A 14,747-nucleotide genomic window follows, 5' to 3' on the forward strand; every position below is an offset into this window, starting at 1 on the left:
GGTGTGGGTTATGATGGATCCTCCTTGTGTCCGCGTGTCCACGGGTAGGAGACATCTTTGCACCATTGTTCGAAGTTCATCGCGGCTAATTTTTTATGGGGCTTTTTCAACAATGAGCTATGGCTTGTTTTTACGATTTAGGTCTATTCATAATGGGTTGGACAAATGCACAATGAACTAATAATGTGCATAGAGCGCTTCGATAACTTATATATACAGTATACCAACGAATAATTATCGTGAAGCCGGCGTTCACAAACAATTCCCAACGATAACCTAACTTATCGATATCGTGCGGCAGTTTATCTTTGCCGGTGACGTAGGGTTTGCTATTCATAGGCTGCCACTCACCGATTTAAATGGCTGCATCTCCACTATTGAAAGTAGACGCTTGCGCTCAACAATTGGATTTTTTTTTTTAAACTCAACGACTTTTAAACGGTACCACTCAGCTATTTTCATTGTTTACAATGAACGATTTAAATTGCTGTCACTCGCCTTTGTTTTTTGATGCTGGGGTTTGGAAATTTGAAGCGTTTCTTCTGAACGTGTTAAAACGCTCAAACTCGACTATTTTAAATAGACGCTGCCGATGGACAATTGGAATCATAGCCAAGCTAGACATCGAAGTGTGAACATCCTCGTCATGCTGAAGAAAAGTTTGAAGAATGCTGCAAATAAGTGTCCTGGCCGTGGCCGTGGACGCTGACGCACGGACGATCCATTATACCGACGTCTTTCAGCCTATGAGTAACTTAAAAGTAACGTCTGTCGATGTGTGGCAACGATCGCGTAACGTGCCAACAACACGTTAATCATAGCTTAGAAATAAGTTTCGGGTACGCTAAACATTACCTCGGCGTGTCTCAACTTATGATTAACTTACAAGTAGCATGTGTTGACGTCTGTCAACGATCGCAGACCGTGCATACAACTTGTGGTCAGCGTAGCGGAACGTGTGAGTCATACGCCGGCATACGTCGTGAAATTTCAAGCATGCAAAAATTTTAGGACAACCGAAAAGTACAACGTTTAAAGCCAGCGTACAACGACGTATGGCAGTGTTTTTCACCGTGCTTTCAATGTTATCAAAACTTACCCATAACGTATTCAACGTGTGCCAGCGTTTTAGAAAAAAAATTCAAAAATCGGCATACGTTGGCTAAAACGTCAAGGTGTGACTGGGCCTTTAGTTTTGACCCAGGAAACCCGAAATCTCAGCGGCTCCGACTCCTCATTCAGCACCTCTAGGTCCCCCAAAAGGATATTTAGAGTCTCCGCAAAGATCACTGCATCATCTGCAAAATTAAAGTCAGAGATCTTGACAATCCCAAACAATGCACCACAGCTTGATCTTTCCAACATCCTCCCCAGAATCCAGTCCATGCAAGTGCTGAATAGTGTGTGGGCCAGTACACACCCCTGATGAACTCCAGTAACAACTTGAAATAAGTCAGAGATAGTATCACCACATCTCACAGCACTGTCAGTACCCGAGTTTCGTTCAGACATCAGATTGATCAGTTGTGGTGGCACCCCACAAATACCAAGAATCCACCAGAGGGCATCCTGATTCACTGAATCAAATGCTTTACAGAGATCAACATATGCAGCAAGCAGACCCTGCTGAAATTCTCATCTGCATTCGGTGAAGACCCGAATGGCAAGGATACGGTCAATCGTTGACCTCTTTGGTGTAAAGCCTGACTGCTCTGGGTGTCGTTGATCAAGCAAATGGTGGCGAACCAGATTAAGAATTATCCGAGCAAAGACCTTGCCCGGCACTGAGAGCAGCGTCACCCCTCGGAAGTTTTTGCAGTCTTGGCGATCACTCTTCCCTTTCCAGAGAGAGACAACAAGGCCTCTGTTCCAGTCAGTTGGGATGATTCCTGTGTTCTAGGCAGAGCGCAAAACTGCATGCAATGACACGAGTGCAGCATTTCCACCAGCCTTGAGAAGTTCAGCATGGATGCCACAGATCCCTGGAGCTTTACTCTATTTAAACCAGTTCACCGCAGCCTGTGTTTCCACAAGCGAAGGTGGACGACAGTTGATTGGAGGGTCAGCAACAGGGATTGTAACACCGCTGACGTCCAACTCGACAGCTGGTGGATCAGCCTGGTACAACCGCTCAAAGTAACCGGCCCAGCGGGCCTTCACTTCGGACTCCTCTGTCAAGAGCCCACCACCCTCTGCTCGAACTACACCGAGGGACGGGATTGGAGGAACACAATGCGTGAATTCCCCTGTAAGCAGGATGAGAATCACCTGTCCACAGGTGATGCTCTTCCCCCTCACAGATTCCTCGCACATAGGCCTCCTTGTCCACCCTTAGCGCACGTACAGTTTTATGCCTCAGCTCTCTGAACAGCTCAGCTCTGCTCTTCAGCCTGGCACTGCGACTCTGGTCAATTGTATCCAGTGTCCCTTCAGAGACCAATTTTTCTTCGCCCGATGGTGAGTTCCAAGACAACTACCGGAAACATCAAGGACTGTGGTCTTGAAGGCATTCCACAACTCCTCAGGATCCTTCACAGCACCCAGACCCTCCAAATCTCCACTCAACCTGTTCACAAACTCCTCAGCTACCCTCTCCTCCTTGAGCTTGCCAACATCCAGCCTCGGCTGGGATGGTGCTATTCTCCTGGATTTCAGTTGCAACTTCAGAGTTGCGGCAGGGACTGCTTGCAGCCGATGTTGATCTCTGTAACGCGTTTGATTCAGTGAATCGGGATGCCCTCTGGTGGATTCTTGGTCTTCGTGGGGTGCCACCAAAACTGATCAATCTGATGTCTGAACTACACTCTGGTACTGAGAGTGCTGTGAGATGTGATGGTATCATCTCTGACTTATTTCCAGTTGTTACTGGAGTTCATCAGGGGTGTGTACTGGCCCCCACACTTTTAAGCACTTGTATGGACTGGATTCTGGGGAGGATGTCAGAGCTCATGCTGCGGTGCATCGTTTGGGAATGTCACGATCTCTGACCTTGATTTTGCAGATGATGCAGTCATATTTGTGGAGACTATATCCTTTTGAGAGCCCTCTAGGTGCTGAATGAGGAGTCGGAGCCACTGGGATTATGCGTTTCCTGGGTCAAAACTAAGATCGAGGCTTTCAATGACATCTTGGATGCTGCTGTTCTGTCTGTGCCTGTTTGTGGTGAGGATGTTGAGGTCGTGGAAAGCTTCACTTACCTTGGCAGTGATATTCATGTCTCTGCTGGCTGTGAGTCAGAGATCAACAGACGTCTGGTCGGGCCTAGGGAGTCATGGATTCACTGTATCATGGGTTGTGGTGCTGCCGGTACCTGTGCGGGAGGACAAAAGTCCGAGTCTTCAGGTCCTTGGTGCTTCCAGTCTTGCTCTGTGGATGTGAGTCTTGGACTCTGACCAGGAATCTGAGATGGAGACTTAATTCCTTTGGTACCAGGTCTCTTCGGAGAATCCTTGGCCATCGCTGGTTGGACTTTGTTTCCAACGAGCGGTTGCTTAGAGAGACTCAAATGAGGTTTGTTACCTGCATGGTCCATGAGGGTTAGCTGCGGCTGTCTGGACATGTGGCTCGTTTTCCTGATGCTGATCCTGCTTACCAGATTCTCTCAGCGAGGGTGTCTCGTGAGTGGATGAGGCCAATGGACTGACCACGTGCCTAGTGGTTGCAGCAGGTTGATCGGCATCTCAAGGAGATGGCAATGGGCCAGGCATCTGCCTGGGGGATGGCCAGACGGAGGCCGATGGAGTACCGGCGGAAAGTGGATGCAGCGACGCGCTCCTCTGGCGCATACTCCCATTCCTGACCTGACCTTCAGAGTTGCTACAACAGGGCTGTGGTCAGTATTGAGGAACTGAGCACTCCGGTAGACCCTGCAGTTCTGGATCATCCTCCAGTGACCATCAACGAGCATATCTCCTTTGCCGCACCGCCAGTGTTGGAATACCAAATCCAGCGATGAGCCTGTGGGCGCTGAAACCATGAAACAGCCACCCTAAGTCCATGACTTCTTACAAAGTCAAGGAAATTAGTGCTATTCTGGTTCAGTTCCAGATCCATGGGGACCAACACATGTCTCACAACCGTCCCTTTCAGTTCCAGTCGATGCATTGAAATCCCCCAAGACGAGAAGAATATCTCACCTGGGGCACTGATCAACCACAGACTTGACCATGGCATCGAGTGCATCCTTCATGGTGAGATCACTCACCTCAGTCGGAGCATGTAGAGAGACCAGGGAAACGACACCCAGAAGTGATGAATCCTTAATCTCATAATTCGCTCGTTGACCGGTGTTACCTCAATTATCATTGGGGTCAGCTTATTGGACACAGCTACAGCAACTCCTTGGGCATGGTAACCATCAGAGTGACCAGACCAATAGTAGGTGTCATCACCCACTATGATCTCACCGCAGTCCGGTCTCCGAACCTCAGAGAGTGCTGCAATACCAACATCCAAACGCTTGAGCTCAGATGATGGCAGAGGCAGGTGATCATCCTCTCTTTGGGATACGACATTCCAGGCACCCACCCGAAGGGACCGCCTCATGTCAACCGAAGGAGACTGCCATCTGGTGGAAAACACCTCAGCACCACCCCGACACACTCTCCCGCAATCTGACCCAGGAAGGTTACCTCGTGGTTTCCCTCCTATCATCAAAGATTGAGAGTCCTGAAGGCTTTGCCCCAATCCCATCATCTGGTGAGCTGCCATGTGATGGGCAGCTGCACAGGAGGTAGTCCCACTAAGTGGGTTTTCAGATTTTTAAAAATGCTTTTTGTGTGATTTGCGGAATGAAGGGTTTTACAGTGGCCAGAGTGCAAATCCTGCCACCAACCTCCTCATAAAAAAGTAACCCAACTGCAGGAGGACATCCACAGATGCAGTTGGTAACGAGATATGGATGGCCGTTGGCTCACAAGGAGCTTCTCCGCCCTTTGACAGGTTTTGTTTTTCATGCTGCTGGGTGTCCATATCATACACCCTCCTCACCAAGAAACTCGGTGGGGGAGATGGTTTAGTCGCCGACAGCCCAACCATGGAACAGGTTATTACAGATTTACATGGTACCTGTAGCAAGTCACAGATCTCATCTGACCTGACCTGGCAGTAAATACACTTGTCCAGTTCGGATACACTTGTCCAGTTTCAGGAGGGGAAGCACTAGGATAGTGCAGGACATCATTCTTAAATTTCCTCATTTGTCAAAACCGTCTTGCCCTTCTCTCCCCCCCCCCCAATACTCTTTAATATGGATGTCCTTGTGTTATCGATGTGCACTTGTCCTTCTCTTACTTGCCACCATTTTGATCTTCAGTGGATATATTTAGCAGGTTGTTAGTTTATTATGATTACACTGAACAACAAATTTCAAAAAAAATTTTTTACTGGAGATGTGTAAAGTGATTAAGACTAATTTGGGTACGCTGATTTCAAAAATCATAACCGTTTTGCTGTATCACGTCAGGATTTTCAGGAACAGAAATATTCCCATTGCCGAGAAGTCAGGATTTCAATGAAATTTACATATGTCTTTAACATGTCTATTTCGTACAATTTTTGTTAACTTGTGTTATGTTTCTTTCTTTCAGATAAAGATGAGTAGGCGTTCCTGTACCAATCATCCTGACAACTTCTGTTATGTCTGTGGTCGGTATACCAAAAAAGATCAACAGCGAAGTATATCTACAGCAGTGAAAATGAAGGCCGCCTACTTTCACTACTTTGGGTGTAAGGTGGGGGACCAAGAACAGAGCTGAGCACCACACATCTGCTGCACAAGCTGTCACACAACCTTGACTCAGTGGTTGGTGGGCAAGCGCGCGAGCATGCCATTTGCGGTGCCCATGATATGGCGTGAGCCGCAGAATCATCATGATGATTGTTATTTCTGCTGCACAAGCATCGCCGGCTTCAACAAGAAGAATAAAGGTCACATCAAGTACGCTGACTGCGTCTCTGCTCGTAAACCTGTGCCTCATGATGACGAGAACCCCGTTCCAACACCTCCGGCTGATCAGAACATAGCTGTAAGCAGTGGTGAAGAGGATGGTGATGATGAACCTTTTGAACCCGACACTCAAGAATCACACATTCTGAACCAGGGAGACTTAAATGATCTTGTAAGAGATCTCTCGCTGTCAAAGGCGAAGGCAGAGCTGCTTGGATCAAGGCTGCAGCAGTGGAATCTACTTGAACCTAACACCAAGATATCCTTGTTCAGAGCACGTCACAGAGACATGGCTGAGTTCTTTGAGATGGAAGACACGATGACATTCTGCAGTGACATCAACGGTCTGTTGAAAGAACTTGGGTGTGATCACGATCCTGCAGACTGGCGCCTCTTCATCGACTCGGGGAAGAACAGCTTGAAGGCTGTTTTGCTCCACAATGGCAACGAGAAACCATCAGTCCCACTGGCTCACGCGTTCGGCATGACAGAGACCTATGAGACTATGCGGCAGCTGCTTGATTCCATCAAGTACAATGACTTCAACTGGCACATCTGTGGAGACTTGAAAGTGGTGGCGCTGTTGTTAGGGCTGCAGTCAGGCTACATGAAATACATGTGCTTCCTTTGTCTCTGGGATAGCAGAGACGACAAGAATCACTGGACGAAGAAAGATTGGGAAGAGCGAAAAGAGCATGTACCTGGTCGACACAACGTGAAGCATGTCGCCCTTGTCGACCCAGCCAAGGTTTTCCTTCCACCACTCCACATAAAGCTCGGCTTGATGAAAAGTTTTGTACGGGCAATGGATCTGAATGGGCGTGGGTTTTTATACCTCAAGGAAAAGTTTGGCAACACCTTGTCGGAGGCCAAGATCAAGGCTGGTGTCTTTGTTGGACCGCAAATCCGACAGATTGTGAAGGACGAAACTTTTCCGACAACTCTAAACCCCAAAGAGCTGGCAGCATGGAGGAGCTTCAAAGCTGTGACGGACAACTTCTTGGGGAACGAGCGCGCGGACAACTATGAAGAAATAGTGCAGCAGCTGCTGGAGTCCTTCAGGAAACTTGGCTCCAGGATGTCCCTGAAAATCCATTTCCTACACCAGCACCTGAACTTCTTCCCTGACAACTTGGGAGCAGTCTCGGACGAGCACGGCGAGCGATTCCACCAAGAGATTTCACTCATGGAGACGCGTTACCAAGGGCGGCACAACCCGAACATGATGGGCGATTTCTGCTGGTTCCTGCATCGTGAAACTGACACAGAGCAGCACAAACGCAAAGCCAAATGCCTAAAGCATTTTTAATTACATTCTAGTGGAGTTTTTCTGTAATTTCTATAATTTTGAAGCATTCATGATGAAATAAATGAATAAATGAATTTTTGTAAATTTCATTGAAATCCTGACTTCTAGGCAATGGGAATATTTCTGTTACTGAAAATCCTGACGTGATACAGCAAAACGGTTATGATTTTTGAAATCAGCGTACCCAAATTAGTCTAAATCACTTTACACATCTCCAGTAAAAAATTTTTGTTGTTCAGTGTTATTAGTGGTGTCTGTGAGTTATTCTGTGGGAAGGTAATGGTAAACCACCCAGCATAACTCTTGCCGAGATGTGCCGAAGCTTTGTAAAGAGTACGGTGCATTGATGAAGTTGATTATAGCAGAAAACGTGTGGTTATGTGTATTGGTTACCATCACTATAAAGGACAATTTAATCATGAAAATTTCTCTCTTTATAAACATTATTATTCCTTTTATAAGCAAGAATTTGGCTAGAATTTTAACCACACTCATTAAATACAAATGGTGTATGAAAGGAATGCATTGTCTCTGTGTAAAAGGTAATGGGGTCCTTCAACCTGTGTGCACTTCTCAGATATCGATGAGTGTGTGCAGTACTCTGGGAGACTTTGTGCACACCTCTGCAAGAACACGTATGGCTCATATTCCTGCTCTTGCACCCAAGGGTTCAAACTTTCTCTTGACAAGCATCACTGTGATGGTGAGTTCAACTTTCCTGCAGTATCTGCTGTCCATAAGACCACAAAATATTGTGGACATCTACAGGCCATTTGTTCTTCTTTTCCAGGGTCAAACATGTCATTCAAACCAAAAAGAGGAAATGCTTTTAGGAATATTAAGTAATTGATTTATGGGGCCAGTGAGGAAGGTTTTGGAAGAGCAAGATGGTCAGTCATTCTTTCAGACTGATCGTTGTTAAGAACTTTAAGTCTTGGTAATTACAGTCCAAGTCTTAGATGTTCTGGTGTGAAATAACCCAACAATAGGCTTTGGTCTTTCCCTGTAAATGGTTCAGATATTGATGAATGCCAGGGACATCCCTGCAACCAAGAATGCATCAACGTGCATGGCTCCTACCAGTGCTATTGCCGTCGTGGCTTTCGCCTCAGTGAAACGGATGGCTCCACTTGCACAGGTCAGGTCCTTGCCTGTTACCAATTTGTCATCTGTTGTCTGGCCTTTGCACACCTCCAAACAAGCTAACTTGTAGACAAACACTCCTTGTCAGGGCTGGTGTCGACGGACAGTTTGAATGATAGGTTTTATTTTTTTTTTTTTCTCGGACAAATAAGGACGGACTGTTTAGATTTTGCTGAAGATCATGATCCGGATACGAGAATTTTTTTAAATGATTCTTCACATTGAGAGATGGGGCCAAAAACGATATACAGTGTGATATCTCAAAAAGTTGTGGATGGATTTGGACGACACTTGGTGGATGAGTTGGGTTGCTGACAAGAACAAGCTTATTAGATTTTGCTTCAGGTACAGATGCAGATCTAGTGTACCAGTGGCCTCCGAACATAAACTGTTCAGCCTATGGAGGCATGCACTCTACCAAGTGCCATTTTAGTTTAATAATAAATGATCGACTTGGTAACACTATCTTCAGGCTCATATATGGGATTAAAGGCCCAGTCACACTTTGACGTTTTAGCCAGCTTATGCCGATTTTTGGAAAATTTATCTAAAACGCTGGTACACCTTGAATACGTTATGGGTAAGTTTTGATAACATTGAGAGCACGCTGAAAAACACTGCCATACGTCGTTGTACGCTGGCTTTAAACGTTGTACTTTTCGGTTGTCCTCAAATTTTCCATGCATGAAATTTTTAGACTTATGCCAGCGTATGACTCACACGTTCCGCATAACGCTGGCTATAAGTTGTAGGCACGTCACGCGATCGTTGACACACGTTACTTGTGAGTTACTCATTAGTCGAAACACGTCGAGGTAATGTTTAGCGTACCCGAAACTTATTTCTAACCTATGAGTAACGTGTTGTACTCACGTTACGCGATCGGTGACACAGGTTGACACACATTACTTGTATGATGCTCATAAGTCGAAACACATCAAGGTAATGGTTAGAGTCAGTGTTCCACACTCCCTGTTTTTTTTTTTTTTTGGTTTTTCTTTTTTTTCTTCCTTCCTTCCTTTGGTATGATGGTGATTTTGACACTTCAATTTCTAGTGCGGTTATAATATAATATAATTAATAGGCTGCCGCTCAACGATTTAAATAATAACCGCACTGTACACTGAACCCCGTCATACCGAAGAAAAAAAAAACTGGGAGTCTGGAACACTGATGCTAACCATTACCTTGGCGTGTTTCGACTTATGAGCACCTTACAAGTAACGTGTGTAGATGTGTCAACGATCGCATATCGTGCGTACAACTTATTCCCATCGCATGCGGAGCGTGTGTCATACGGCAAGTACGTCGTAAAATTTTCAACATGTTCAAAATTACAAGACGTACTCCATTTCATACGACGTATGATAGCGTACTTTAGCGTTCTATTCACGCAGACCAAACTTACCCAGACCGTATCCGACGTGCGCCAGCGTTTTAGACGCATTTTTCAGAGGTCGGCATACGCTGGCAAGATCGCCAAGGTGTGACTGCGATGTTGACACTTCCATTTCTGCGGCGGTTATGATTTGAATCGTTGTGCGGCAGCCTTTTAATCGGCTACGCCACGTCATCGTCGGCGATGCATGCAGCGCGCTATGCCTAAGTTAGACTATCGTTGGGCATAGGTTGGGAAGGCCGACAACAGGCTCAGCATTCGTTGGTATAAGTTATCTATAAGACAACGAAACGTTCTGTGTCCGTTACTAATACGTTATGCATAAGACCAAGTCGTGATGAAAACGTCCGAATCTTTAAAAAAAAACATCAAAAGTTCAACGTAAGCCAGCGTTTTACATACATTTTAATACATTGCCATTGCTGGCTAAAACGTCAAGGTGTGACTGGGCCTTAACAAACGGAACTAGAGCAAAGGCGATGGCATGCCATCGTCAATCCCCATGCTTTCCACCTAAAGCAAAGTTGAAAGATGGCAAAAAGTTCCAACAAGAATGTAATGACCCAATATCAAATTTTGAGGAAAACGTTTTTGCAGTTTTGACCCCTGTGACGCTAAGTCCCCACCCCTGGGGCATGAACCCGGGAGGTCAAATCCACAAAAAGTTACATTTCATCCGTCCCCCAATTTTGATTGCACATACAAAGTTTCTTTGCACATGCAAAGCCAGAGTTGCATTTTTCGATATTTGACCTTTCAACCTCACCCCAGAGGGTGGGGCCAAAAATGATACTGTTCTAGCACCTTTTTGCCATATGATGATCATAACTACCAAGTTTGATGAATTTCTGCACAGCTGTTTAGGAGGAGATAGCATGAAGGGCAGACAGATGGACAGAGCCGATTACAATAAAATCATGTTTTTGTTTTTTTTCAAAAAGCGTGGGGATAATAAAAGCCACTGAACCGTGTGAGGGAAATTGCTGGTGTCATTGAATCAGAGTTATAATTTTACTGGTGTTTGCTGTTTTCTTGTGCCTGAATACATGTAAGCAAGTAAAATGAAACAAATTAATCAATTAATTAAGGATCAAATTGTGCGCTTGAATTTTTGAAAATCCATGAATGTTTCACTTTGATAAAACAGCATCGGAATAATAAGTCCGATCATTTTTCTGTTAGCAGACTGATTCCCAGCTAAATTTGCATCCGAGGATGGCAAACTTTGTGATATAACGCCCTCTCTGTGAAACACAAATCTAGCGGTTTAGAAAATGGAACCTAAACTAGGGAGCTCAAAGGCAGGTGCACGACCTCTGTGCTGTCCTGTCTGAGTCCATCCCATTATACCGTACACAATATCCAATTTTAATCCACCAGCCTTGGTTTCTGTATAAATGGTTATCAACCCTCAGATCTGCTTTTGTGAAACATTTTCTGAGATATTTGGCTTAATATCATCTCCAAAGAGTGGCATATGCTGCGTGATATAGCAATCGTGCTGGCTCGGAACCACTTAAAGGTTTTTCTTGAGCCAGATTTTGTCAGAGATCAGATCCAGCTGGGTATTGCCATTCGCTGAGCTTTGTTTCTTCCCTTTTGTGATGCATTGCGATTGTTCAGTGGTGGATCATCCTGTGTGTACAGATATCAATGAGTGCACACTGTTTGGTGAAAGGCAGTGTTTGTACGAATGTGTCAACACATTGGGCAGCTACCGTTGCCGGTGTCCCCCTGGCTACGATCGCTCTTTGGATGGGCGTCTCTGCAATGGTATGAGGCACATACTTGGAAGGTCAAACTTCCACACTGAGGCCTATAAAACATTAAATGCAGCTTATAGTAAAAACATTTTTACAGAGGTTTTCTAAGTGGAATTTTATTTTATGTGTCACATGATTTTATTTTTGTACCACTGCGCTCACCCTATTTCATCCTCTTACAGTAACCATGTTTTGAACAAGAACAAGAAGAGGTGATATTGTTACGAATCTGGCAGCCATTTGCACACAACAGTCAGAGTCCCTGCAGTTCAGTTATTTCGATAAGTATGTGTTTATAGTTAGGGTCCCGTCCCGATGTTTAATGGGTGATTAAGTGTATGTGCGCTGCGAGTTATTTTTTTAGTTAGAATTAATATCCAACAACAACAACAACATCCTCCTTCGTTCCTGCCACCATCGGCCTTCCTGACACGCATGCGTGCCGAGCACAGACATGGGCGGGGCTTCCATCACCTCAGATCGGAGCCCCGCTCCAAAAAAGGGCATGGAGCATTTCCTCTGCCCAATGAGTGAAGGGCAAGCATCGCACGTGCACCCCAGCCAATGGGAAGCCAGAACGCCCAGGGAAAGAAGAATGTCTTGACTAAGCGACAAAGAAGAGAGAAGCGCCAAAACAGCCACAGAGACTCCGCCCAGAAGAGGCGTGTTTTTCCCCGCCAACCGTGACCCTCCTCCAATCATGGCTGGCCACCACGAGACCCGAAACGCCCCATCCAATCCAGAGGCGAGTCTCCAGAGAGCGGATTCCCCCCCCCCACCCCGTGTGGGGGAGGGGAGAAGAGAATCGAGTGGTGCAGAGAAAAAGGTGTTCGTCGGACACCCCCCTGGGTTCTGGCCTGCAGGGCGCTCCTTGTCGTGGTCGTCGGTCTTCGTCCCTGGTCTTCTCCTCGGCGCTTGGTGTGAAGCTGACCGTGCGGGTTCGAGTCCCACCATGGTGGTTTGTGTTGGAGCGCGCGGGCTGGTGGTCGGAGCGTCTAACTTCCCCGCCAATAATCCCGGGCTCCACAGGGGCAGGTCAGCAAGCCGCACGCCAGGTACACCACGGAACTCTGTCCCCCCAGCTGAACTATCCTCCTCGGCTGGAGGACCAAATAAAGACCGGGTTGGGTGCATTTCTTTTTGGATGTGTGTGTGTGTGTGTGTGTGTGTGTGTGTGTGTGTGTGTGTGTGTGTGTGTGTGTGTGTGTGTGTGTGTGTGTGTGTGTGTGTGTGTGTGTGTGTGTGTGTGTGTGTGTGTGTGTGTGTGTGTGTGTGTGTGCCCAGTCTTTAAGTAGAAACGGTATAAGTGCCTTGCATCATTGTACATTTGATTATATTCGGTGTAAGTCTGCTCTGTGTCTCCTTTCCCGATTATTGTAAATAAACCCGTTAAATGTACCAGCTCGTTGCCTGTCGTTTATATAAATGACCCAGCATGGTCCGGGCTTGAGAAATAGGGAGGCTGTTTGTGCCGTAAATTGTTCATTTGGTCCGGCAGGCTTTGATAATCCCTGCTTGGTTACGCCGGATCCGAGTCGGTAACAGCGACTCGGTTCGGACAAAGTCGGCCGAGGGTGAGGCTTCCCCGGTAGTTAGATGGTGTGGGTACCTAGGTAAATTGGAATTCGACAATTAACCCTACCCCATGCCGTCAAAATATTGGCGTCCACTAAGGGACCCATGACCTTCGGAGTTATCCGAAGGTTACGACCTTCAATTCCGGTGTTCGGTGGGAGACGGCCCAACTGCTCCATCTAGCGGTCATCCTCGCCACTGAACCCGGCACCACAACAACATTAGGGAAATTGTTTGAAAGCCTCACTGTAGAAAACTGCAGTACTCAAGATGTTCGGCTGTGAACTGAATTTGTGGGAAACTAAATAACAACAGAGCATTTCGCCTTATATGGACCCTCGCTGGGGTATATTGATTACATGTTAGATACTAAATTTATAACCCAATTTACTTGATGCACAAAGCTGCATGGGTGTGACATAACCTTTAAATGCCTTGGCATGAATGATGGAGGTTACAGTAGATCGAGGTACGAACAAACGCACCTTCAGGAACGGGCATGGCTAACTTGAGCATGATTAACATTCAAGGTAAAAAATCAACATATCGTTAAAGTATACATCTTTTATGGTGAAGTTAGAATATGTTGTCTTCAAATTGCACAACTTTGTGTAATTGTACTTAAGGCCGCCCAGACATGCGAGTCGAACAAGTGGTCTGATGCGCACTGCAAGGCCTGGGGGAGAAATGCTGTGAATGTTATATTGAAACATTTTTCTGTGGCCACAGATGTTGCGTATAATCTGCACATACTTCACTTGTTGTGGTTAAATTAAACAACTTAGTTCCAATTTCATCATTGAAAAGAAATATATATAAATATATATATATATATATATATATATATATATATATATATATATATATATATATATATATATATATTTAAAGTAGATCTGCATGCAGACACTCACTCGCTGACTCAGTCAATTACCAGCCCGTCCCGCTTCAGGCGATGGTTATAATGGCGATTGCCTTTTATTATAATCAAAGATGGCCCTTCCCATATGACAAGCGACCATTTTTGGCACGTGACTTTGTCTGGAGTGTTTGTTTATGGGTCAAAGTAACCATACCTTGAGATAGCAAGCAGTGTAACCTGGTGTCACAATATATCCGAGAAGACCACACCACATGCTATCCATACGGGCAAAACCATTAACCCAAAAGGTGAACCGTCAATTGACGAATGATCAGATTCCTATGGATTGTGAAGTAAACAGACATTTTGAGTAAAGAAGTTTGCCAAAGCTTTTGTCCCCATACCCACATCCTCCCCAACCCCCACCAGGAATCAAACCTTGATTCTCATGCTTTCAATAAGAACTTTCCTCGTAAACATCTGATTCAATCGGGAATTAAATTGTCAAAAGGACATTAAAGGGGTTTTTTTGTGGTATTGAAGGCAATGAAAGGAACTTGTACATATATCAAATGCAGAACATCGATATTATGAGAGATCATTGTACATGTACACTAATTACAAGGACCTTGAAATAGGACAAATCTACAGGGTGTATGGGATTTGAACCTAAGATCCAGGCATTGTGAGCCATGTGCTTATGTGGGAATTGGAGTGATTTGTAGAACAAACGTTAAAAGCACTTTAAT

General features: G+C 45.5%; 1 protein-coding gene across 2 annotated transcripts in view; it reads left to right on the forward strand.

Moving 5' to 3' along the window:
• The window catches only part of LOC147018071 (fibulin-1-like), a 105,446-nt gene that overhangs the window by 76,001 nt on the left and 14,698 nt on the right, over positions 1–14,747 (forward strand). Inside the window, exons 10-12 of one of the 2 annotated variants that reach the window (XM_085897386.1) lie at positions 7,834–7,959; positions 8,275–8,394; positions 11,446–11,571. In XM_085897386.1, the coding sequence (XP_085753512.1) occupies positions 7,834–7,959; positions 8,275–8,394; positions 11,446–11,571 (372 nt within the window). The remainder of the gene's footprint in view (positions 1–7,833; positions 7,960–8,274; positions 8,395–11,445; positions 11,572–14,747) is intronic. The other variant, XM_085897387.1, reaches the window with a different exon arrangement.

This window comes from Eptatretus burgeri, chromosome 10 (genome assembly GCF_056783735.1).
Source record: "Eptatretus burgeri isolate ZD-2024b chromosome 10, Ebu_testis_v1, whole genome shotgun sequence".
Lineage (NCBI taxonomy): Eukaryota > Metazoa > Chordata > Myxini > Myxiniformes > Myxinidae > Eptatretus > Eptatretus burgeri.